This window comes from Bradysia coprophila, assembly GCF_014529535.1.
Source record: "Bradysia coprophila strain Holo2 chromosome IV unlocalized genomic scaffold, BU_Bcop_v1 contig_144, whole genome shotgun sequence".
Classification (NCBI taxonomy): Eukaryota; Metazoa; Arthropoda; class Insecta; order Diptera; family Sciaridae; genus Bradysia; species Bradysia coprophila.
In genome coordinates, this window is record NW_023503373.1 from 1,024,304 (window position 1) to 1,051,551 (window position 27,248).

Below are 27,248 nucleotides of genomic sequence, written 5' to 3' on the forward strand. Positions count from 1 at the left end.
AAATTTTTCTTTTAACATTTATATATTTGTAATTATTTATAATTTAATTTAATTTCTTTAATAACTTCCGCACAGTCCGTGAAGCAATAGTTGCTCATTATCATTTAACTTTGTTGTTCAAAGCAATTCCGGTATTCTGTTCAAGTTAGAGATAGCGCTTTGCATACACTTTCCATCAGGTTTTCCGGTAAAGACGTTTTCTTATGAGTAGAGCTTTGGTAGAGGTTTTGTAATACAAGCTAACCATTTTGATATACATAAAAGTCACTTTCTTTATGCATATCACATGAAAAAATATGTTCAAAGGTTCTAACACTTCTTTTATATCCACCATAACTCTTTGTAAGTTGTTGGTTTTAACAAGGTACGTGACGAACTCTGAATATGCTTCAGTATTCTGTCGATTTTTAGAGCCTATCACCTAAATCCTGTAGTATTAGGTCGAAATGAAACTGCTTTGCATTTTTCTATGGAACTTAAGGAAAATACATTGTGAGATTTCTTCTAATTTTCTTGGTTTTCCCGTTTCGTGTCAACTATAATTCTAATTATACTGCGAATTATATAAATACTATTGTGAATCTAGTTTGTTGCAAATCTACCCCGTGTGGAATGAATTGAATGAATTGAATGAATTGGATTGATTCGGACCTAAGTCTTTCTGGACATTGCCAATGTCACTGACATTATGTCTGTATCGCTTCTGAGTTCTATTGGTGTGACTTAATACGTTTCCACTAAATTTTCTGATGTCCTTAAACAAACAGAAGCTTTGAATGTATAGGTTTTTGCCGGTAAATTTTCTAAAGTTTTAAAGTTTATCTACCGGTAAATAAGAAATCTCAGGTAATACTCTCCGTTTCGACATGAATGAATATCATTTTCACATCTTAATATGGAAAAATATGGAATATAGCCATCCATATCCATGCTTTTCATATCTGAACTCGGACTAACATGCTTCTAACCGTTAAATCTATTGATTTAACAAAATTTGAACAAAAGAACCGTAGTGGAATATTTTAATTATAATAATTGAAACGGTCTTTTATTTCAAACGCAAACCAAACATAAATTTTCAACGAAAATCCGTCGATTCGGCAACCTTTTTCATATAATGATGTAGTGTTTAACGAGAATGAACTTTGTAGTCCCATGTGAGTGTAATTTGACTGAAAAGTTACTCCCAGTATAGAGCCACTTTTGTGCTTATGAGATAATTAAAATCGTTAGTCCATATCTGCTGACACCATAGGATACAAAAAGCCATAGAAGAACGAGATTGATACAATTACGTCGCATCAATTAGATTTCGACGTAAAATTGGATGAAAACCATTGTTTCGTTGCATGATCGATAAATTTTAAATTTCCATCATAACCGTCTGATGAAAATACGCAGAGATAGAATTTGCTTGAAATAACGGAACTGTTTCGTTGGAGTAAGCTTTCATCAAACAGCTGATTTTGTGATTTTTTAGTTTTTTATTGACTCCGCGTGATGATTTCTTCTCAAAATTAATACCCTAGGAATCAAAAGCGAACATTATTAAAACTGGCAAGAGAATTTGCTCTTCCCCTACATCCGTTTTCTCTCTTTTTGACATTTATGGGAAAAAACTCGGCAAGGCTCGCTTCCTCCCCCTCTGTTTCCAATAATAGTACATTATTGACATTTAAGCATCGAGGTTTGCCAAGAAGAGGATGATATGAAATTTATCATGTGGAGTGACCTCTTAGTCCTTTTATGTAGTATAGAACATGTTCAACTCATGGTTTGTTATTTTGAATTTAATAAAATTCGTAGAAATTCATTTTTTAAGTCATTAAGCCAATTAACGTCATTCAAAATGTCCAATCTGTTAAATATCGGAAAAGCGCTACTGAACTGCAATGTTCAACAGTAATACTTTTACTTCATCAGACATTATATGTGCGGATTATATTTGATTTTGCTTTTTTTTTATAATTTGTTAGGTTTCCATTTATATTTTTGTTCATTTTTTATGAATAAAATTTTCAATTTTATTTTGTTTGCTTATTTTGCATCAACTTCTCGACATTTATTCAAGTTTATTACAGAATTTTTTAGTACGTTTGTTAATTTATTAATATTTTTCTGATCAAATGTTTCATATTTTAATTCCTTTTTTTTAATTTTGTGGTGTGTATAATGTTGTATGTAAATATTTCGTGTTATTTTCGTAAATATATTTTTTTAAATATAAAGCAAGGTGCCTCAGTATTGAGTATTGATGCCGTAATAAAAGGGAAAAAAATTGCGGACATAAATTTACCATTTACCGCATACAATTCCATATTTTTAATGGCTTAATGGTCCAGAATTAAAATGAATGATTGTACAAAAGCGTACAGTTACTCTAACAAAACGAAATTATATTTTCACGAATAACTGATCCGTAAATACCAAAAATTGAAGTATTCGGTGCTAGCTTGTTATATAAAAACAAACACTCCACTCAAAAGTGAGATTCATGAAAACTTGAAAATGGCGTGGTTTATTTTGGATTTTTCCTTTATAATTTCGTGTTCGTATTGTATTGCTAAAGGACCAATTAGACTGGGATAAGTCGTAAGCTAAAAGGCCTCGAATATGAAACTCTCAGACTTGTTAAAGTGGCTTTTAAGAGTTCCCCGTGTATAAATAATCATAATAGATCCGTTCACCTGTAAGTATACACTTGATGTAGAGCAAACGCTATGCAAACGCTACGTGATGGTGCCAACTTTAGCTTCAACGGTCGCGAACAATAGACTGGGTATAGTCTGAACAAATCGAACGGCACCACGATTTTGATGTTTCACTATAAATGGATGGCTTGTTTTCTGCTCTAAACAACATACAATACCTCGACTATATAGTTGTTTAATATGTAGGTCATGCGATCCGAATTCCCCATATTTATTCGTTAATGCATTTTCTGGCCAACCAACAACGAGCCTATTTACCTTATATATAACGTTGTGTAGCACAAATTTTAATTTTAAACTCGAATTATTTTGAACGAAATTTTAATCTGATTCGAAAAGGGAAACTGGTATGTTTGACATCTCATTTCATTGTGCTGTAATATTGCAAATTAAACCTTTGTGCATATCAAAATGTGGATTATGTGTCACTCGGATAACGAACTTCATCATATTAGCATAAATTAACAAATTAACCGAAGTGTTATAATATCTTGAATTGTTTGTGGCTCTAGGCTGAATTCTGTTCCATAAACTTAGAGGTAGACACATTTTCCGGCGAAATTCTTAGACGAAGTGTGTTGTACTAACAAGAATGATAATAATTGATTTAACTGTAAACCTTTATTTAATTAAGTTTCACTGTAAACCCAAAACTTTCACCGACGATACAACATTCTATTCGCTTTAAACATGTTCAGAGTTCCGAGAATTGTATATATATTAAGATGAAGTTTTCAAGAGATTCTCTTACACGTGTAAACACTCGACATGGGAATCTTGGTGCTGTTGAACAATTTCAGAAATTCGGAAGTCTTGCTGATTATTTGTCATGGACACGTGTTAACTTGTAATTTTCACAAGATGAATTGCTGTATTAATAGTCAGAGTTTACGCATATTTTTAGCATACCTATCGGACGCTGTGAAGAGTATTACCACTAAACGTTCACTCAAACTCCAAAATTTCGGTTTTTATTTCATCTTAGTGGAAAACAATATTTTGTTTCTCAATTCCCTGTGCGATCGTTTCAAATGTTTTAAGGATTTTGTTTTCACTCGCATGCAATCGATTATTGGTTCGCATGAATCAACACTGATAGATTTACAGAGGGAACATTTTTATTCAGATGATGGCTATTACAAACTTTATACCTTATATATTCGATGTTGATAACCCAATGGAAATGACATGTGATGTTAGAACGTTACGAATATATATCGTCGAAAAAAATACGTATTTGAATAATGCATTAGTATTTTATAACGAAAGTGTACTCTTTGCATTATATGGGTGGTGTAGGGTGGTTGGAGGCTTCATAATAGGATACTCTCTCTATTATATGTCTATATATCGAAGAATAAGGAATCCATTTGAGAGGAAATACGAAAACTGTTTCATAAAACTGTGGCTGACGTAAATAATTTTATGATATTCAAATGTGACATTAAGGATAATGTTCCTTTTTTTACATCTTTATTTTGTTGGTAAATTTATTTAAAAAAAAAAATCAAAATTGTAGACAGTTTGCCTTCGGAAAAATAGAATTTACCAATTCTCATGTGAATACCGGACACAGACAGAAAACGTTTACGAACCTAATAGATTATTGTGTCATCTGTTATGGACAGCAACGTCAAACATAAGCGATGAGATCTGGCTAATGAAGTCTTTTATGATCAAATATGTTAAACTAATTGAACACAGTCTTTGATATCAATACTATGAAAATAGCAAAAGACATAAGAGATTTAAAATACAATTCGATGTGGATGAAATTGGCACTAAATCTATTCGATTTAATACTGTTGATTATCTCCGCCGTTTCCTCTAGTTAATATTTGAAATCATCCGTCCTCCAGTCAAAGGACGTCTTCACAGATTAATCAGAGATTACTCAGAAATTTCCTCTTATTGCTTTGTTATTGTTGAAGCAAAGCTTTTAGTTTCCTTTTCCGATTATATTCGTGTCGCATTGCTTCCATCTTCAAAGGGAACGGGTTATTATAGATCATCGCTTTGGGATGGTCTTGTTTCTCTTCGCTATATATACAACGAACGATACGAAATACAATTCTTACAATTCTCGGTTTCAATTCAAGCGCTCAAACGTTTTTTTATTTTTATTTATTGAATCAAATGGAAAAACATTACAGTTGATTCACCTAGAATAACCAGCAAAATAATGTTTTCAAAACTATACGTTCGTTTCAATACCATAAAGTCAAACCGTTTGGCAGGTTTAATTTAAAGAAAAAAGCGAACGAGTTTCATCGAAAATCTCGAAATTAATCAAAAATATTTTGCTTCGATATAGCGATTGAAATGAAAATCCAATAGCTGAACCGATTTTCTTTCCCTGCTTCTTTTTTTTCTTTTTTTCGAAATAATAAATTTCCATCCACTTAATGCAACCACTCCTGAATAAAATAACTTGTGAAGTTTTCATAGATTTTTTTCCATCTGCTTTTAAGCTTTTTAATGTTTTTCGAAGTATTTCCCACGTTTCACTCGTCTTTTTTTTCGTACAGATGGAAAAGGTAGCATCTGAAGATGAGATGTGCTTACGCTGCACATATAATATTATAGACTGGTAGGTACACAATCAACTTCCGATAAAAATAAATTCTGTTTCCATTAAATGAAGGTATTTTACTAAGAAAATACCCGAAGCATAGTTATTGCTTGGCATGGAAGATGGTTTTATATATAGAGTTTCGTACCCAAAAACAACATTATTAAATATTCAGTCAAAGCACAAATTCGCTGAGCTAAATAAAACAAAACCGGAGAAAATGTTCGCAAATTGAGTAAATCCAAATAGTTGCGGTCACATTTGCATTTAAGGTATAGTTGTTCGCACATTTTGTCTATTTAATTTTGTTGTTGATATGATCATTCCACTGTGCCCTTTTTTGTTAACATCTCTTTTTAAGTTTCAAACTGTAGATTTCCCTAGCTCATTTTTACTGCAGTAATGTTGGTTTTTATGTAAAATTTAACAACGACCTGTTGGGATTATGTGTGTAGCCCCCCGTTCGGGTATATATATGTGTACAGGGAAATAAAATGTTGGAATAAATTAATTTTACGATTAAAATAAAGCGTCTGCACATAAAACGTATCGTAAAATTCAATTTGTCTTCGAGGTAAATTGTTTTGCCGAACCGAAAGTATTTTTCTCGTTACATGTTTTTACTCGCAGTATTCCATTCCGAACTTCTCCAACTTGTTGGTTTTCCGATAAAATTTTTGGGATATGCATTAATTTTACAGTCCAATAATGTGTTTAACTTGCCAAACTGTGTCAGTAAGCAAACAGCGTCAAGAGTCTAACAAGTTCAACAACTACCCGTTCAGACGATGTAGGTATTGCTATTGCAGTATGGTAAATTTTGCAAAGCTTTTAAAGTAAATTTTGCACAGCATTGTCGAAGCTATAAGCACAGCGAATGTAAACAATTCGAATGTAAATGAAAATCCAGCTCTACTCTCAGTTGTAGCAGTGCATAAAATTGCACAACCCCGGATGTGTATCTAAATTCAATTGTGTTTTTATACTCGGGGTCGGGGGTTCGAAAGAAAAATCCTGTCGATGGTATAGATATATTTGTCTCTGAGAGTAGAAAAAACGATTTTTTTTTTATTAAATCAATTTTCGATATCCGGTTCACCAAATAGCGCCAAGATTTCTCTGTTAAAAAATAATTTATCTAAATAGTCGATAATGGTTGCTGGCGATTTTACTTCCAGAAAACAATTTTCTCTGAATATTTTTTCTTCGTTTTTTCAAACAGTTTCAGCACACACAAGAGGGAATTGAAAAAGAAAATTGATTGAAATTTAATTTCTTATAAATTTGTCCGATCGTTATGGATGAAATGTGTATTGAATACACTTTGTAGCATCTGAGGTACGTAAGAGAGCATTTCAGTTTTGGCACCAATGTTAATATGTATGGAATTTTCGATTTAGACAAAATAATAATGTCAGAAATGTAGAGCACTAATTATGTCGACTGATTTCATAAAATAAATTCTTTTATTTGTAACTTTTTTCTTGTTCGTTATAATCATATTTTGATGTTTAATGTGCATGGCTTGGTCCTTAATAAGTTTTTATTTTTTTATAATTTTTTTTGTGTGTTTTTCGTGTGTTCGATTTAAATATTTTTTTTTTGTAGAACAATTTTTCATATGCGTTGTATGTGTATATTGTGTTGGAAAATATATTGTTATTTAGCTATGCATATTATTTCAAATATAACGTGTAAACAACTGAAAAATATTTTATTTTCTTTTATTATTTTAATTTCTTTCATTTCTATTTACACAAAAATAAAAAATAAAAAAAATTTGGATATAATATCGTTTCGTATCATGCAATCAAACATGTTTTTTATATTTATTCTCCGGTTTATGGTTTTTAATAAAGAATTTTTTTTTATGCTTTTAAGAAAAACGATAAAATGGTACGGAAGAACTGGAATATCAAACCGAGCAGGACGAAGAACAAGGCCAATCTTTTGACGATTCACTATTACATTTCGTTTGAAATATATATATTTCGCTGTACCAGATATATCAAAATATTTTTATTGAATTATTTATGGTCGATGTTGTTGATGATGAGCTGCTCTCGGTTCGAGTGTATGGTTTGTTTCGATGTTCATTTTTTTTTTGCTTCCTTCATATCACACAATCTATACATATACGAAAGATGTTCTGAGAACATTTCTTGATTTGTAGTCTATTGTTATGGGGAAAATATTTACTGACGGCATTTCCGACAAGTCAATTTTAGATGCGTATTGATTGTATAGCTGATATGTATATATTGTTATGTTTGTATGGCAGTATAATCAAAAAGATTTCCTGTCAGCATAATTTCTCTTTTCAGATAATCCCAAATAAAACATTGTTGTTTGCCGGTCGCAAATATTGTAGTATATGTCAAAATATTTGTATGAATAGTGCACGAGGTGACACCTGGTTCAAAGTTTTTGCGGCATGGTGAATGGTAAAACAGAATAGTTTTTGCACACATATGTCACATGCAAAGTGAACGAGGTGTCACGTGGTCAACATGCTATAATAAGAGAAGCCCTTACTTTAAATGAACATAGTTTTCAGCACCAAATTCACTTCAAGAATAAATTAATAACTTGGACGTCCACCCTGTTAAAATACATTGTAAAACTAATGCTTCTGAAGCCGATATTAATGACAATTATTGTGCCCGTCGCCCATGTGTACGAAGTAACGTTGATAATATCCATTGGATATCGTATGTGGAATGAATACCACATTCAATTGAATTGAAATTGGTCGTTCTTGTAACTGTCAAATATTAAGAAGGTGGACAAGAGCGACGATAAAAATAAACGATGAGCTTTAACTAGTGTCCTCTTACATTGAAAATGTTGAAATTATTGAGGTACAAGATTTTGTATCGCAAGCTTAAGAGATTAATTTGAACAAAAGAAGTAGAAGATTTATTGACACCTTGAATTTTACTGTCTATGTATTAGTGTAGTCTGTTAACACTGACGAATGAAATTCGGAAACCCACTCGTGGAGTTATAAGTCAGCATTGATCTCAATCCCCCTGGAAATCCCAATTAAATTTAATGTTCTCGTTTAATGCGTCAAACATGTACCCATACCGCAAATAAGATCAACTTTTGGTATACGTTTTATATGTCCCATCATCTACCACAAAATATAAATTTTAATATTACCTTTCGGTATGATACAAGTTCCCATATTTACGAAGGAAAAAAAAAACTTTTTAATGCCAAGGCATTAAACATCTGAACTTTTCAATTATAAAATATCAATGTCATAAATTGTGGAAAAAATTTTCTGTTAAATAATTTTTTTTTATTTCAAACTGGATATTTTTACCTCTTGAAAGTGAATTGTTCTGCTGTTCTTGTCGCTGTTAATTTATTATACGAAACAGAATACCTAGTACGCCTCTTAAACTTCGAAAAACAATTCTTTCATTTTCAATTTAACGACTTGTTCGTAATTAAAACAACGAAAAGAATAAAATTAAACGAATTGAGTAGCCCAACGGAAGACGAGAAGAGAGAAGAAAGGTTTATTAGACGTTAACAATAACAATATATCCTTCCAGTTGTAGTCGCCGTACCATTGCATCGTTTAACTTAATAAGAAATGAAATTTTCATTTTAAATTGTTCATCTTGTTTTTGGTATAAGTTGTGCACAGTTTATAGAATGAAATTTTTGTTGTTTTGTTGTTTATCTATTTTTATACTTTAAAATTTCCATTTTGAAAATTTATTTTGCTATTACTTGTTTAATTGATAAATATTTTTTTTCGCTAAAAACACATCTCTGACAACCATTTTATTTGTTAATTTCATTTCGTAATTTTATAATCTTTTATTAAACGAATTATTTTTCACTTTTTGTTTTTATTTTTTTATTTTTTAAATAATATTATTGTTATAATTAGTTACCTATTTTCTTTTTACAAATTATGCCTTCCTTGGAATAGTGGGGTTATTGTAATATCAACGGTGACGTAATCATTTGATGAAGTGGTCTGCTTAATAAAAGAGACAAAAAAGAACAACAAGTTAATAAGCGTCAATGTTTTTACGGGAGAATTTTTATTGACACATCCTGCATGTCAGTCTCTCATAACGCTCTGAGTCAAATTTTTACACTACCCTCGGCTGCTAGAAATCTTGTGTTTTGGTGTATTCCGAGAATACGAAAATTTGAAAATAGGTGAGAACTCGATGTAGAGTGTTTACAGAGAAACTAAAAATTTAAAATACGCACACAGGCGTTGCCTTGAAAAGTCGTACTACTCTCCGCTGAAAATTTTGACAAAATTAGGAAATTAAAAGAAACTCAAATTGAAACTAATTTCTATTGTTCACAATTCTGTTAACACTTTGCCGGTTACTGTGACTTGTCGACTTTAGGCACCCTGGAAATCCGTAAAGGAGTCGAGGAATACCTCCAAATAAATTTCTAAAAATCAAAAATTAAATTTTAGATTTTTTAAATTTTATTTGGAGGTAACCCTCGCCTCCTTTACTACTTTCCAGGGTGTCTAAAGTTCAAGCATGCGCATTATTCTGCAATGTGTTAAGAATGTATGGAAGATATTCGGTCAAATTGCCACTTTTTGACACAATTTTTTTTTGTTATAATTTTCTTCCTAAAATTTTTCTGGTAAGATTTTTGTTAATAAAACTTTCACGTACTTTCCTCATCAGCTGCCATTTGTGACGCATATCTTTTTGCGTGTCGAATCTGTAAGCGTCACCTACACCTACACCGATATCAGTTCTTTTGTAAGTGGATAACAGGACTTGCGTCACACCTCTACTGTAAGTGGTTTTGGGCGATCTCGCATACGGAGATCTTTTGAATGTACAACTTGATCATATAATGTAGGACTAGCATAATGTAGGATGCATATAGTGATTGAAATACATCGCTCGCCGGGTATAGTGAAGTTAAAGTCGGAGTATTACAAAAAAAAGTATGAGCTCGAGATTCCTACCCTAGAATATGAATCTGGTTCGGCGAACGATTCTTCGATATGATTGAGCTTTTTTAACCCTTAAAAGTAAGAGTCGCAAAATAAATGTTTTTCTCAACAGTGTGGCATAGGTTTCGATCCTCGGCCTTATAAGAGACTTATCAGGAAAATTTTTGCATACAACAGTCGTAAACAAAAATAAAGAGAGAAGGAAGAAGAAGAGACTGATAAGCAAACAACACTTCAGTCGATTATTTTCAATAAGAAAACTCTAAATTACAAATTACTCACTCGTCAATGCCACTCGCAACGCCAGTTCGTATGCCGTGTAATGCTTGCGCATTTTTTGCTCTTGCTAGCAGCGTCATTACGGTTCTCTTAGTTGGATTCATGCTTGACCGAGGTACGCCTAGTAAAGGCCTCTTCCTTGCTAAACTTCCCGCTACAGAAAAAAGAAAAACAAATTGCGAAATGTCTTCTATAAATAAGTTAGACCACTACAACCAAGCACTAGAAATAAATTTTCTTGTCGCATTAATATAAATTTAGTTTTAAATGTTGCTGTCCACCAAGAGTTCCAATTTTATTTATTTTATGCACAGGTAGAAGTAATCTTTTTCATTGAAATATTCGGTTCTATTCCTTGGTTGTAGATGCTGTAGTCAAAGTCAACACTAACCAATATTAACAGCCTTTATTCCTCTTAACGCCGGATGCAAAATACCTCCATTAGCATCCACATAAACTGTTTCCTTGTCGCCGTCACTTTGCATGGCTACAACTGTTGCTTGTGGACACGGAGCCATTCCACCACTTACATTCGATATGCCCGTTGTGGGTATCAAGCTATTTCCACTTCCCAACAAATTGGTGGCATGGCTCAAATCCATATGCATAGCACCACTACCATTTCCCTCACTATTATGTACTAAATGCGAATTATTGTTTAAATTTAAATCACTGCCACTCTCGTTGCACATCATACCACCTGAACATTCTGTGGCCGAATCGGTTTCAGATACGATACCATTTTCTGGCGTCGAGCTGTTACTGTTATTTGTGTCGAGATTTTGATTTTGTGTCGAGCTTAGTGCTTGCATTTCCCACATTTGTTCCTGTCGAATGTCATCGTGATAATCCTGCGAAAAAAAATGGTTTGTGATTTAATGATAATGTCGAAAAATTTGTGATTAAAATTTTACGAGCTGGTCTGACTAATACAATTCCAATAATTTCACTGAGAATTTCAATAATTTTATTGAGACCACTGTTGCCATTCAATTAGCGTAATGAGAGAAATATTCCCTAAGTTTCTGAATCTAAGAAAGTTTTACGTTTCAGCATCGTTTATGGTATAATTATGTCATTCATTTCACTTTTGCTACGGTTTGGAAAAGTAATAAAAAAAAGTTGCAAAAATCGGTTGCCTTGAATGTCTTAACAAAAAATGAACGTAATCAATCAGTATGATTGAAAAAAGGGTGCGCTATGCAGACTCATACATAGCGGATAAAACATATGGTGTTCATAGCCACTTTAAAGAATACTTCTATACAACCAATGATGCAAAAAATAATATTTATCTACCTCAAAGACGTAAAATGTCTACCTCCGTACGGCTCGAGTTCGATCTGTTTTCTTTTCGGTCGTAAATGGATAAACATTTGTAACAAATTTACCGCAAGGGTGCCTGCTGCTCATTCATAACATTGCAGAACCGAATTGAAAATTTTACGATCAAAAAGTTACTTTAGTTTCCACTATGAGGAAATTTATATCGTCTCGAATCGAATGAACGACAAACTTGCAGGGATGATGTTACCTGTTGCACATTACACAAATCAATTGTATTGTCTTAAAAATAGAAATATTGAAATTAATGTCATTTCGAAACTCAACGAAATTATCACATTATAACGGTCCTGTGTTTGTTGATTGTATTCTTCCCGAATAAGTCATAATTGATAACCTGCCGATGTTAAATCATTATCCCATGAAATGATCCATACAAAATTAATAAATAATAGCCTCAGACACAATATCCACAGCGTATACACATTTACGGTCATCAATTTAGGTCGTTGCGCTTCAATTAACTATAAAACCATGGAGTTGCTGATGCTATGTAATATATTTTCGGTTTTACTTACAACTCCTGCGACTACCTTACTTACTACCTACAACTATATATTCTTAAAGACCCTTTTTAAGCACGCAGTCACGTATAAAAGGTCTAAGTAAACGTACATTTGGAGTATAGCTTTTGCGTTCGTTTAATAAACGTAATCTATGTGTGGGCATATGCACATAATTATTTTTTCATTCTGAACGGTTATTTTCGACATATAATATTCCTACCTTTCCCCCCTCAATAAAAAGGAAAATCAGACAGTGTTTTCTTTGCGGTTTGAATGATGTTTTGATAAAATATTAGAAAAGGCAAAATCATTACGTAGATCGAATGTTTCTTTTTTGTACATTTTCCAGATAACATCTTTGGGTGGAAAAATATATGTGTCGTATAATTGACACGCTGGCTAGGCAAATATAATGGGCGTTGCGAAATTTGAATCCGATAATGTTGATTTGTTGGTACATGTTGTCACTTAGTGAATTTAAAAGGATATTATACGTAAATAAGCGTACATGGCAAAATTATGTGGTACTGAATCCAAAATATAAATTGTGCTGCTAAATGATCCTCGTCCAATCAGCCAAAAATCACATCGCATTACTGATTTGAATTGAATCAGTCTACCCATTTGGAAACACAACGATCAACAGATCATCGATCTAACCCTAGGTGCTGGGAACAAAGGATCTTTGATCTGTGTTTTGCTCTCACATATTGGTAAGCCCTCCTGAATTCCAATCTAATCTAACCCTGGAAAAGTGAGGAAATATTCTTAAAGAAACATTTTAGGCTAGACAGATAGACATCTGTTATTTATAACGAAGACAAAAGCAAACGATGAGCTCAGATTACTGCTACATAGAAAAATTTTGAATGTTAAAAATAACGAAGTACAAGATTTATTGGATATCATACACTAAACGGTACTGAAAACAAAAGAAGTAACAGATTGAACGAATATGCTATTGGCACCGGGTGCCAATAGTCTCTTTATAATACTGTGGCTAATGGCACCTGGTGCCAACAGTCTCTTTATTATACTGTGGCTAATGGCACCTGGTGCCAATAGTCTCTTTATTATACTGTGGCTAATGGCACCTGGTGCCAATAGTCTCTTTATTATACTAATGCTAATCGCACCCGGTGCCATTAGCCACATTATAATAAAGAGACTATTGGCACCTGGTGCCATTAGCCACAGTATTATAAAGAGACTATTGGCACCCGGAAAAATTTAAATCTGAATAAAAAATCCGAATATTTTGAAAACTAAACTTTACACAATACTAGGGAATCCATCTTTTTACAAAATGTAACGTAAGGGTAGTTTGTTCGATCTTAGGGAATTCGTCCTTTTACGAAATTTACCGTAAAGGCGGATCGTTCGATCCTGAGGAATTCATCCTTTTACGAAATGTAACGTAAAGGTAGTTTGTTCGATCTTAGGGAATTCGTCCTTTTACGAAATTTAACGTAAAGGTAGTTTGGTCGATCTTAGGGAACTCGTCCTTTTACGAAATTTGACGTAAGGGCGGATCGTTCGATCCTGAGGAATTCATCCTTTTACGAAATGTAACGTAAAGGTAGTTTGCTTGATCTTAGGGAATTCGTCCTTTTACGAAATTTAACGTAAAGGCGGATTGTTCGATCCTATGGAATAAATCCTTTTACGAAATGTAACGTGAAGGTAGTTTGGTCGATCTTAGGTCCTTTTACGAAATTTAACGTAGAGGCGGATTGTTCGATCCTAAGGAATTAATCCTTTTACGAAATGTAACGTAAAGACGGGTTGTTCGATACTAGGGAATTAATCCCTTTACGAAATATAACGCAAATGCGTTTTGTAGAATACTAGGGAATTCATCTTTCTACGAAATTTAACGTAAAGGCGATTTGTTCAATCCTGAGGAATTATAATCCAGAGGAATTATTCCTTTTACGAAATTTAACGTAAAGGTAGTTTCATCGATCTTAGGGAATTCATCGTATTGAGATATGTAATGTAAAGGCGGATTGTTCGATACCTTTACGTGGCGTTCGGACAAAATAACCTTTCGGACAAAATAACCCCGGACAAAATAACTACGAAACACATATTTTAAAAACAAATTGTGAATAACACCCGCTAGCAGAATATATGGCGTAGGGTCAGTGTACCAATCACCGGATATCTATGAGTAGTCGTATTATAAGAAAACAAAAATTTTAGAATCTTTTTATGTTACACACACGGAATTTTGAAAACCGACACATTTTCTGTTTCTGTGTTATATTTAAGTTTCTCATTTCTCCATATAAAAATACATGCAAAATTCACAAAAAACCAGTAAACCACGAAACAGAAAATGTGTCGGTTTTCAAAATTCCGTGAGTGTATTTACTCCCACCACTAGTGTACATAACTCTTTCACAGATCTATTATATATCTCCGACCATATTCGAGTATACTGAGTATGCTCGAGTATATTTTCGAGTACGTATCGACTACATTCGAGAACATCGACTATATTCGAAAACATCGCCTACTCGAGAACATCGACTATATTCGATGACATCGACTATATTTCGAGAACATCAACTATATTCTATGACATCGACTATATTCGAGGATGCCGGATATATTTGAGGACATCGACAATATTCTTGGACATCGATAATATTCGAATACATCGACTATTTGCGAGGACGTCGACTATATTCGAGGACATCCACTATATTATATGACATCGACTATAATCGAGTATATCGCCTATATTAGAGTATGTCTGGTATATATTCGAATATATCTCGACTTTATTCGAGTATATCTCGACTATATTAGAGTGTCTCTCGACTATATTCGAGTATATCTCGACTATATTCGATGACATCGACAATATTCTAGGACATTGACAATATTCGATGCCATCGACAATATTCGAAGACATCGACAATATTCGAGGACATCGGCAATATTCGAGGACATCGGCAATATTCGATGACATCGATAATATTCGATGCCATCAACAATATTCGATGACATCGGCAATATTCGATGACATCGATAATATTCGAGGACATCAACAATATTCGATGACATCGACAATATTTGATGACTATATTCTACGACAATATTCGATGACATCGACAATATTCGAAGACATCGACTATATTCGAAGACATAACAATATTCGAAGACACCGACAATATTCGATGACTATATTCTACGACATCGACAATATTCGAGGACATCAACAATATTCGATGACATCGACAATATTCGATGACTATATTCTACGACATCGACAATATTCGATGACATCGACAATATTCGAAGACATCGACTATATTCGAAGACATCAACAATATTCGAGGACACCGACAATATTCTAGGACATCGACAATATTCGATGACATTGATAATATTCTAGGACATCGACAATATTCGAGTATATCTTGACTATATTATAAGATATCTGGACTACATTCGAGTATGTCGAGTATTTCTCGACTTTTTACGAGTATATGGACTTTTCTCAAGTATATTGAGTATATCGAGCGAATTCAGATCGACTATAATTGTGACTACATTGTACTGGAATTCAGTCAGTACACATGAGTAGAAAATCTTAAGTGAGAATACGATCATGATTTTGACATAAGTGTCAGCGCCGCAGGCCGTGAAGAATTATGAAAAATAAAAAAGCGGGGTCGAGGGGCGGCAGCCCCCGCTGAGGGGAGTCAAGGGGGGAGTATCCCCCCTTGCAAGTCAACATAAACTTTGCGGGGGGATATTTTGTCCGGGAGTTATTTTGTCCGGGTTATTTTGTCCGGAGTTATTTTGTCCTAGAGCCCTTTACGTTACATTTCGTAAAAGGATGAATTCCTCAGGATCAAACAATCCGCCTTTACGTTAAATTTCGTAAAAGGACGAATTCCTTAAGATCGAACAAACTACCTTTACCTTACATTTTGTAAAACGATGAGTTCCTCGGGATCGAACAATAAGCCTTTACCTTACATTTTGTAAAAATATGAATTCCCTAGAATTGTGTACAAAACAAGTTTAATTTTCAAAATGTCCGGATTTTTTATTCAAATTTTAATTTTTCCGGGTGCCAATAGTCTTTTTATAATACTGTGGCTAATGGCACCGGGTGCCAATAGTCTCTTTATAATACTGTGGCTAATGGCACCGGGTGCCAATAGTCTCTTTATAATACTGTGGCTAATGGCACCGGGTGCGATTAGCATTAGTATAATAAAGAGACTATTGACACCCGATGCCATTAGCCACAGTATTATAAAAAGACTATTGGCAGCCGGTGCAATTAGCCACAGTATTATAAAGAGACTATTGGCACCCGGTGCCAATAGTATCTTCCCAGATTGAATATGGCGATACGCTTGTCATTTATAAAAATCTCTACTTTACGCAGTACTGTTCAAGTAAATAGGGGTATACCTTGGGTCAAACCATTATGGTTTGTTAAGTTCGTAAGTAAATCAATTTCGTAAACTTTTGACATTTAATGTACGGGCGAAATGTCAAAGTTTACTATTACTACAGTTACTTACTTACGAACTGTATGAACTGCATGATGGTTTACCCACAATAAACAAACCAATTGTGCCAGACACTCCTACTATATTAAGTTTAGGTGCATTGATTATTATTTCCTTTGTGTAGAAACCCATAGCTTAATGGATTCGTGACCGACGCATACAATGATACGATTTGTAAATTAGTGTTTTCGGCGAACATTTGGACAATAAAGTAGCAGATCCGCAACAATATGATCGCTTGATACTGTCTTGATACTAACTATCTATTTGCGAGGTAACTCTTTTTGAGCACGATACAATTACAAAACTCAATTTCAAATCTTGCTCTACATAAAAGAAATCGAGTGGTCCAGCTTAAGCATTCGTTTCTCAAAATCCTAATCTCTAAGTTTTATTCATATCGAATAATCATTTAAAATAGCAAAGGAGATCTTAACTCCATCCACAAGATAGAATTATTTCTCATCCACCCATTCCATCATTAAATGGTATTTTATATAAGACTCTCCACTCCGCCACCAAAGTCACAACAGTAACAAAAATGAAGAAACCTTTTTTCCCTTTAACTTTACGACCATTTTCGTTTGTAGTATATAAAGAGCGTTGTGTATACGTCTACCCTTCCATTTACTTTTTTTTTAAACAATTTTCGTACAACGCACCTCAGATATATTTCGTTTTTCCATTGTTCATTTTTATGCTTATATGTTTCTCTTATTCAGCAAATACTTCAATATTCCATATCTCTCGTCTGGGAATTTTTCTGAAGGACGTTTTTCAAAAAAAGGAGTGTGCTGATAATCATTTCAGATAGGGGTGATGGTATGAAATACATTAAATGCGACGTGGGAACATTTTTATTAAATTCATGAAAATTTCGTTTTCGCGTGGTGTTAAAGGTGTTAATTTTATTGTGGTGTATTCGCTGCGTGTACGCGTTACACTGAAATAAGACTTTACCTTCAATCTCAGACGACGAGAGAGGCAATCATTTCGTTGTTTTTATGTTCAAAAATAAAGGTTTTTCTTAAACTTAAAATTTTTGTTTAATGAGTTTGAATGGAGTTTTAAGAATAAAAAGAATATAAAATCATCGTAATTTATGCCCAGTAAAAACTCAATTTAGGCATTTTAAGTAAATTGAACAAAATTAAATTGATGACAATGGGCGAAGAGAAGAAAAAAAAAACATTTTATAATAGACACGAGGGTTGAAACGTGTACCTGATTTGAATGTTAATTAAAACATTTCAATTAAAATGTCCCAGCTTTTTATTTTGCTACCATAATATATAAATGATAAATATGTCGGTTTTAAAGCGTATTCAAATCGCCTCCATAATATAGAACATAGACTCGTCCTACGCGATAACAAAAACTGGTAGAAACTGAATGAAAATCAACTTGTTTTTATCTGGAGATCGCTGAAAACATGCACCTATACACTTTCGAGCCATCAGATATACTTTTTTCCGAAAAAGCGAAAAATACACTGACCCTTTGTTGGAGCAACAATGGTTAAACTTCTTTGCAACAAAATTATTTATTTGTTAGAAGCGAAAGCAATAAATAAAGCTCAACAAGTTGGTCTTTGTTCTTGTCTAGACAACAAATTTTAAACTCTGGGCATTTATTTGAAATGCATTAATGGCGTTTCTGATTTATTTGGTAATAATTCAAATTCCATGGACGAGCATACATTGTTCGTGTTGTCTACATTTATGTATTTACATTTAGCACATGCAACAATTTTCATTCATGCATGTGTTCCACAGACGAAACATTGCAGAAATTATTTTAGTAAATTTTAAAATGAACCAAAACATTTCGTGTTGCATAGTAGAGATAGAAGTAACTTTTACCACCGTTTTACACCGTTTGCATTCAGTCTGTTACATTAGGGTTCAAATAGTTACGTTCACAATAACTCACATTGTGTGAAGTTCTGTTTATAATTTTTAACAATCTGATCAAACCACAAGCATAACGTTACATAATTATTACATCAATCTCACCTTTTGTTTAAAGTATCACAAGTTGTTGATGCAAAATCTATTACTTCATTTGTTAACACGTTGTCGAAGTTTTTTTTTTGCAATTTTTAAAAGACTTTAAGATCCATTTGTGTGATAGAGACAATAGTATCCGACGTTCTAAAGATCGGAAATTTGATTTGTAATCAACATTTGTACTCTTAAACATTTCTCCTGAAATGTCCACGAATCCGAATCCGTGTTTCATGAAAAAAGTGTCAATTAAGTCTTTATATATTTTTACTATATTTATGAGAACACAAACCAGATCTTATTTTTGTCATCGTTTGCTGTATACGTATATCCAACTTGACCGCCATTAAAGTTACATAAACCGTACGTTGAAACATCAGAGTGCAACGTTAAATATTAGAAGTGAAATAGTGTTTCATAAAAAGTTCAAACTTTTCGTAAAACATATTTTTCGTACACGAATTGAATTTGAAATTAAATAGGAAATCATTACCAGCCAAATACTGTGGTTGACGTAGACTGTGTCCATTTAAAAAAAATCTAACATGAGAAAATTCTGCTTATAATAATACCAGTTGGTTTTTGCAGTGCTATTGTCATTTAAAAAGGGAATGTTATTCTCCAACCGTGACGATTCTACAGTAGTTTCCATAAAACCCCAATTAAGGAACACCACAAAAATGTCTTTACATTTTCCCTTTCATGCGTTTTTCATATGAAATCAAAATCAACGATTGAAGAGAAAAATGTCGTTGAACAGCTCCGAATTCTAGAGTACAACCGCACAGTCTACTGTCTTATACTCGAAACAATGATGTCGGTTTCCTAGTTCTGCATCATTTTTCAGATAGGGCTGACAATATTGAAAAATATTGTAGAAGAAGGTAGGTGAAATTGCCATGATCTCGCGACTGAAACCGACTAGAAACCGACTCACGCAATGATCGACGAATCACTAGTGACTGGTTTGCAAAATATTCGAGCTGATGGTAATTATTGCAAGGCATAAGGTGGGTTCACGTTCACCCTCTTTATATTTTAATTTTATGGATTAAAAGTGGTGATGATTAGGATGCTGAGGAGAAACTCAAAATCTCCCAAGTAAAAAGACGTTAACAGTGTGTGTTGCAGTTTTCTTTGTTTGTGCAAAAAAGCTTATTGCAAGACTATCTCATCGGTGGATTTACGCTCGAAAATCACTGGAATATTGAATTCTGTCCGAAACCTTACGCCAAGTTTATTTTAGAACTAAATTAAAATGGTTGTTACTTATGTCTTCATTGGTGACGGGTATTATCGCCCAGGGAACTACGCTCCTTTTCGTTGCATTTCGTAAAAGGATGAATTCCCTAACATGTAAACTGCAGTGCTTGTAGATGCCTCTAAGTTGATGCACAATTAGTTAGACTAAATGTGCATCCGTTTAAGATGATGCACAATTTGCTAAGATTGATTGTAGATGCCTCTAAGTAGATGCACAATTAGTTAGACTAAATGTGCATCCGTTTAAGATGATGCACAATTTGCTAGACTAATTGTAGATGCCTCTAAGTTGATGCACAATTAGTTAGACTAAATGTGCATCCGTTTAAGATGATACACAATTTGCTAGACTAATTGTAGATGACTCTATGTTGATGCACAATTAGTTAGACTAAATGTGCATCCGTTTAAGATGATGCACAATTTGCTAGACTAATTGTAGGTGCTTCTAAGTTGATGCACAATTAGTTAACCTAAATGTTTCATTCAATCGATTGTGCATCGTCTTAGGTGAATCGATTGAATCAAATGTGCATTCCCCTAAGACGATGCACAATCGATTAGGTCGAATGAGATTAACACAAGAAGGTGCACAATTGATTAGATCAGACGTAAATTCGCATTAAAGTTTACACACTGAGGAAGTTATCTTTCTCTACTATAGATAATGTTTTACAAAATTAATAGGAGTAAAAGATGTGTATATCGAAAATCTGACAGATCTTTTAACATAGTTGAAAAGTTACTGCTGACTCGGTAATACTTTGAACACAAATTTCTGGGCGATAATTCCTCAATTTCAGTTAGCTGGGTGATAATTCCAAGTTCACTGGGCGATAATTCCTCAATCTCAGATAGCTGGGTGATAATTCCAAATTCACTGGGCGATAATTCCTCAATTTCAAATAGCTGGGTGATAATTCTAAATTTACTGGGCCGTAATTCCTCACCTTTAACTAGCTGGGGAATAATTACCAGATAGCTGGGTGATAATTCCTGGACGATAATTCCCCGGGTGATAATTCCCATCGAGCTGGGTGATAGTTCCTGGGCGATAATTCCCCGGGTGATAATACCAATTAATTTTTGAAAAAATCTGTCTGGGCGATAATTCTGGTCGCCTCTTCATTGGATGTTGTACAATCCTTGTTTTTCTGGATTGCACAGGAGATAGAAAGAAGCCATAGGTAAAGCGAATTAGAGAAATCAAACTGAATGAGATAACATAAGACTGGAACTAATTATGTGACCAAATTAAATGTTTTTTATACGAATAAAAAGGAGAATGAAGAGACAGCAAGAAGTGTTCCATCTAAAAGTATATGCGATATTTGCTTCACTTACATGTCGATAAACGGATAAATGTATTAAAGAAATGTGCTAATGCTTTGGGTATAAATACGACTGACTATATCCAATATTTTTTTCGTTTTGTTTCACAAAATACAATAAATCTCTGTTTTTGTCCGCAAGCGACAAACTTGTTCAAACAAAAAATCAACATTCATTAGTGATTCGAAGGATTTATATTGGATACGTTCGAAATAGGCACAAACGCATTTCGTCAATCCTCAGCCGTACATTTTATTTGAAATAACGATATTGGCACACATGTATTGGTTTTTTCCGTCTCCGTAAACATTGTGTATGAGGGAAGTTGTATTCAAAATAATTGTTCATCCGAAAATTAGATGAAACTCTCCACAATTGCAGCGAACATAAATCTGATATTTCAATATTGCATTTTGAACAGTATTTGAAAATCAAATATGGAAAACCGAACTCGTCATGGAGATGAAGCCGTGTGCGTGTATAGTGTACAAGAGGAAAACAACTATTGAAAATATTGTGACAGCGTTTAACCGATGTTCGTTCGAACTGCTTTGCTTTCAATATAATTCAAAGGTGCGTAATGAATAACGGCTCGTCATTTTCGAGAATTCAAAATTTTAACTGTGAAAAGAAATTACATGACCAACAACAATCCATCGCTAGTTATGTTACCTCGACGTCGTATTTAATTAAGTATTATTTACGATTGCTCGATTTCAACAATGTTCAACATTATTACGCTGTAGTCGTCACATTTTATGGTAGTAATTCCGACAACGGAGTCCAATACAATTTTCGATGTTATTCGATGGAAATCTCATGTTTCAAACGTTAGATTTCATTTCATAATGTGTTCGTTACAACAAAGTGGAAAAGTCAAGATACTGTGAGAAAATTAAACCGAGATGACGTTGTGGTTAAAGTCACACAAGAACGTAATTTTTCATAATTTCAAGAACATGTGCAAAAGGTGTGCTGTAAACGAAATTATCAATAATCCGTTCGGATTTTTTTTGTAATACTTATGTGCCACATCACCGCGTGTGCAATAATATTTGGGATACCGGGAAATTTTTTGACTGAATCCACCAAAAGAAGACACCGTGAAGCGGGAAGCCAGGGGAAATTGAAATTAACGGGAAATTGAAATTGACGGGAAATCGAAATTGATGAGAATTCGAACTCACCGAAAAATCGAACTCACCGGGAAATCGAACTCTCTGAAAAATCGAACTCACCGGGAAATTGAAATTGACGGGAAATCGAATTGATGAGAAATCATACTGACCGAGAAATCGAACTCACCGGGAAATCAAAATTGCCTGGAAATCGCAAGTGATGGGAAATCATACTGACCAAGTAAACGAACTCGCCTGTAAATCGAACTCAACGGGAAATTGAAATTGATTGGAAATCATACTGACCGAGAAATCGAACTCACCGGGAAATCAAACTCACCGGGAAATCGCAATAGACTGGAAATCGAAAAAACCGGAAATCGAGAAAAAACGGGACGTCGAACTCACCGGAAAATTCGAAAAGACGGGAAATCGAAAAAAAAATCGATAAAAACGAGACATCGAAAAAGACAAAAAATCAAATTTTCCGGGAAATTGAAAAAAAAAAACTGGAAATCGATTGAAACGGGAAATCGATTCGAAATGGCTGAGAAGTCAGAAATGGAAAGTTTTAAAATTATAAAATCGCAAAATTTTCTCTCTCGCTCCGCTCGCGATCATTCTCTTTCTTCTAAAATTTCACAGGCGCTGAGCCGTGACAAATATTTCGCACAGAAGTCCGAAATAGAATGTACAAAGGAGCAAATTGACAATTGAACGAGACGCTGAACGTCATAAATATAGGGTTGTTGTAGTCAGAGAATAGAATATTTTCAAAGTATAAATCGCTAAAATTTTTCACTCGCTCCGCTCACGATCATTCAGTAACTTCTCAAATGTCGCGGGCCCAGACAGCTGGAATCATTAGGCAGACACTAGAATAGCTGAGAGTATAAAACGAAAAATATTACAAATCTTACATAAAAATAAAAAAAAAACATTTGGAATGCGAGACTTTGGCTTTCAACGTTTTATAACATAATTCATGTTTGTCACGACAGTACTAGATCAAACTTAATTGAAAAACAAAATAAATATTACATTCACCGGGAAATGAGAAAATTTTTAACGGGAAATTCGGGAAATCTGATTTTGGGTACCATGAAAAAAACATTATTTGCACATCACTGCAGAATCATAGATAGTTTGAATAAGATGGCTAATTCGTACCGTAAATTTCCTCGACCGGTTAAGGGAATGCTGTTAAGAAAAGTAATTCATTCAAAAGTGTTTTGAACAAAATCCAAACTTCTGACAGAATACAGACGAAAAATTATGTTCGTTTCGTAGAGTTTTTACTAACTTAGTCATAGAACCGGAAAGTTGTAACTTAAGTTTTCTCCCTTGATCAAATTTTCAATAAAATTTCGTGTTGCTCATTCTATAAAATTGCTTGTATCTTCCTTGCGTGCTTTCATTTTAATTAATTTTTGTAAATTATTTTCCCATTTAGCAGAGAATGTAACTAATAAAGGAGACTTTTATTAAAGTGGTATTTACTATCTCGTTACAATAACCTCGCAAAAAATACATCAAACGACACATATAGTTGACAAAAAACTTGTTGTTGGTTTGGAATTTGGAAATATAATTTAGCAATGAACGATTCATGCATGGATACAGCTTTACATGGATACAGTTTTACACGGATACAGCTTTAATCATTCTTATTAGCTAAGTTTCACTTCTATCACTTATTTTTTCAGCCAAAGCTCTGTATCGATGCATCGTTCTCAAAGCTTTAGCTCAACACGAAAAAGTCGTTTTATTGTTGAACTTTCTGCAACTAGAACTTTGCATTAAGCATGAAAATAAAACCCGGTAGTAAAAAACATCCTCGTTATTTGAATAATAAAATGAAGCATTAATTTCAACGTTCTCACAACAACGGCAATCAACAATAGATTTTAATTTCACAGTCAAACACACAGAAAGGAAAGTTGTTGTTTTTTTCTTCATAATTTGTAACGCTGAGTCTAAAGTTTAGGTAAGCATACACAAAGGACATTGTGTGAGTGCTAGATTGTGGGGTTTGCTCCTTATCACTATACACTTTTCCGAAACAATACAAAGTGATGAAGCTTCGTGCTCCATTTACGATGTATCTGGAGACACGTGTTTGATATTCTTTGTTGATTTATTGCATGTTACAAGACGACTATAAAAGCAGGAACAAGTGCAAGTTATTAGGGCTTCTTAGAAAGTTTTAACGTAAAGTGACTGTTATCGTAATGATGGTGCATTTCCTATTTCCTTCTGTAGCGTGTTTTTTCTGTGTGTAATAAACAAACATTTTGAAAGTACAACAATTTTCGAGTCGTTGGTACACATTAGTTGGTTGGTTGCATAATTCGTTTTGACACGACGTGCACTAGTTAGGTCTTTTATTTGAGCATAACTTTTAATGAAAAAAAAGGAAACAGAAACTGAAGCACGGACGATATAAGTTATAGCGCAAAACTATTACAAAAAAAAAATTGGTGAGATGTTTTGCTTTAACTAACAACTTAGGATGATCATTAATGTTGCGAATTTAGAATACTTGAACAAATTGCACCGAAAGTATGTTGGAAGTTGGCACGATAATAAGTGTCAGTCGAAAAATGTTTGAGAATAGCAAGGATTATTCTACACCAGTTAAATAACTGGTGCAATATCTGAATGTTGTATATTTATCTGACAGTAAAACGAAAATCTGAATACAAATGTTTGTGAAAAGTGTTCACACCGAGAACATGTTATCACACTTTCAACAAGACTTATACTGTTAAAGTTGAGAGTAGCATTTTGAATGGTGATTTAATGGTCTCAACGAAAGTTTTCAACCCTTTATTGAAGACAAAACTTATAATTGCTTGATAGTCCACTTCCATTTTCCATTTTCAAGCTCAACAAAGCTGAGTCCATAATATAGTTGCTTAAGCAACCAATGAACAAGTGCAATTTTCCCAAAATGTAAACATGCAATACAGGTGCCCACAAAACTTTATTTTAAATTGAGATGCTTGAGTGTTTAATGTTCAAATTTAGCGGAAAATTTATGAAAATACAATAAAACCATGGATTACTGTGAAGCTTTGGACCAGAAAACTTTTTTCGCCTTCGATTTGATTCATTCAACCAGAAACTATCTACACAATAAGCAATACAATCTCGGTCACTCTTATTCGAAAATTCACGTTGAAAAGAGCTGGAAACCGCGTTTGTGAATTTACAAGTATGAAGATCGAACAACCTACAATACAACAGCAATTCCGAGAAATACCGATTATGAATATTCATAACAAATTCCCTTTAGAAAATGGCAGAGTTTTATTAGTTTAACAAGCAAATTATTCACTGGAAATAATAACGAAAAGCTCTAAGGTAACAGTTGATTAATACTCACGGAAGAATGCTCAGGAACTCGACTTATGTAAAATTTGGTTTACCTTTGACCATTAATAAGGTCAATGAACAAACATTAACGTTGGCTTGTTGCAATGAAACGGAAAATTTTGAATCTTCGTTTTCAGATAACATTTCAAAGGATAATATAGTTCGTCAAGTTTTCATACTGATTCATCCAGGTAATCTTGTATTGTTGTATGGGTTTCTTATAAAGGCAACTTTTAAGCTTGCCTTTGTTTTATGAATAGATATAAATAAAACCATTGTGAAGTTTAAAAACGAACCCGACATTCCGCAGTATATCCCTTTTTACACAGTAAAATAATTAATTGTTCTTTTGACCATTTCAGTTTGTATATCAAATGGATAAAGTTTATATACCATTTGTTACGCAACGCAACACTAATAAAATGTCTTTTTCATCAACCCATTACAGCTCCGTCCAATAAGTTATAAGATACTTTATTTTCGCTGTATTTCGTACTTTGTTATATTTTATTGCAGCTGCAGTACAGCCATTAACATTAACTGTATTTGTAATTGTGCCATTAATTTTCTTTTTTATTTCATATTCACTCAATTTTAGACCATTAACGGAATTTCATAGTTACTTTTTTGTACACATCTGCACAAATACCTTCAGTTTGTGGTTATTATTGTGTCGTTTGAGATGCAATAATAATTTTATTATAAAAAGAATAAACGGATTGTAATTCGAATTATAAAACAGTATTGATATACCGAACAAGATTACAGTTGTAAGACGAAAAAAAAAGCTGGATGAAATGGCCACTGTGTACATTTAGAAACAGATTCGTGTTTCATCATAAAAAATCAAATTTTACAAAAACGATGTACACTAAAATGAGGGCTTGGTATTATGAAACAAGGCATTAGAAGCACAGACACAACACAAAAATTATGTCAAACAGTGGTCTCAGGCCTCTATTTTTTCATACGAAAAATATTCTTGCCACAGATTACTTGAATCGCTAAGCTGGGCCACTCAGCTTTCAAACGCCAACACTCACTCCACCTTTTGATCAAAGGAAGTATTACGTGGTATGTGAGAGGTAAGTGTAAAGCACAAAACAAATCCTATTAGGATTAGGATTTTGGGTAGGCCCGAGGGGTGACGCACTTCCATTTAATCCATTAAATCCATTAAATCCATTTAATCCAAAAATTTTTTTTTAGTTTTACCGAAATAATTAGGCTCAGTA

At 33.6% G+C, this 27,248-nt stretch overlaps 1 protein-coding gene across 2 annotated transcripts in view; it reads right to left on the reverse strand.

Annotated features, from left to right (window-relative positions):
* Positions 1 to 9,149: 9,149 nt before the first annotated feature.
* Positions 9,150 to 27,248, reverse strand: part of LOC119071253 (KH domain-containing, RNA-binding, signal transduction-associated protein 2) — a 53,958-nt gene continuing 35,859 nt past the window's right edge. Inside the window, exons 5-8 of one of the 2 annotated variants that reach the window (XM_037176097.1) lie at positions 11,223 to 11,376; positions 10,917 to 11,165; positions 10,529 to 10,679; positions 9,150 to 9,283 (exon numbers count right to left, since the gene is read on the reverse strand). In XM_037176097.1, the coding sequence (XP_037031992.1) occupies positions 9,241 to 9,283; positions 10,529 to 10,679; positions 10,917 to 11,165; positions 11,223 to 11,376 (597 nt within the window). In that variant the 3' untranslated portion in view covers positions 9,150 to 9,240. Of the gene's footprint in view, positions 9,284 to 10,528; positions 10,680 to 10,916; positions 11,377 to 27,248 lie in introns of both variants that reach the window. The other variant, XM_037176096.1, reaches the window with a different exon arrangement.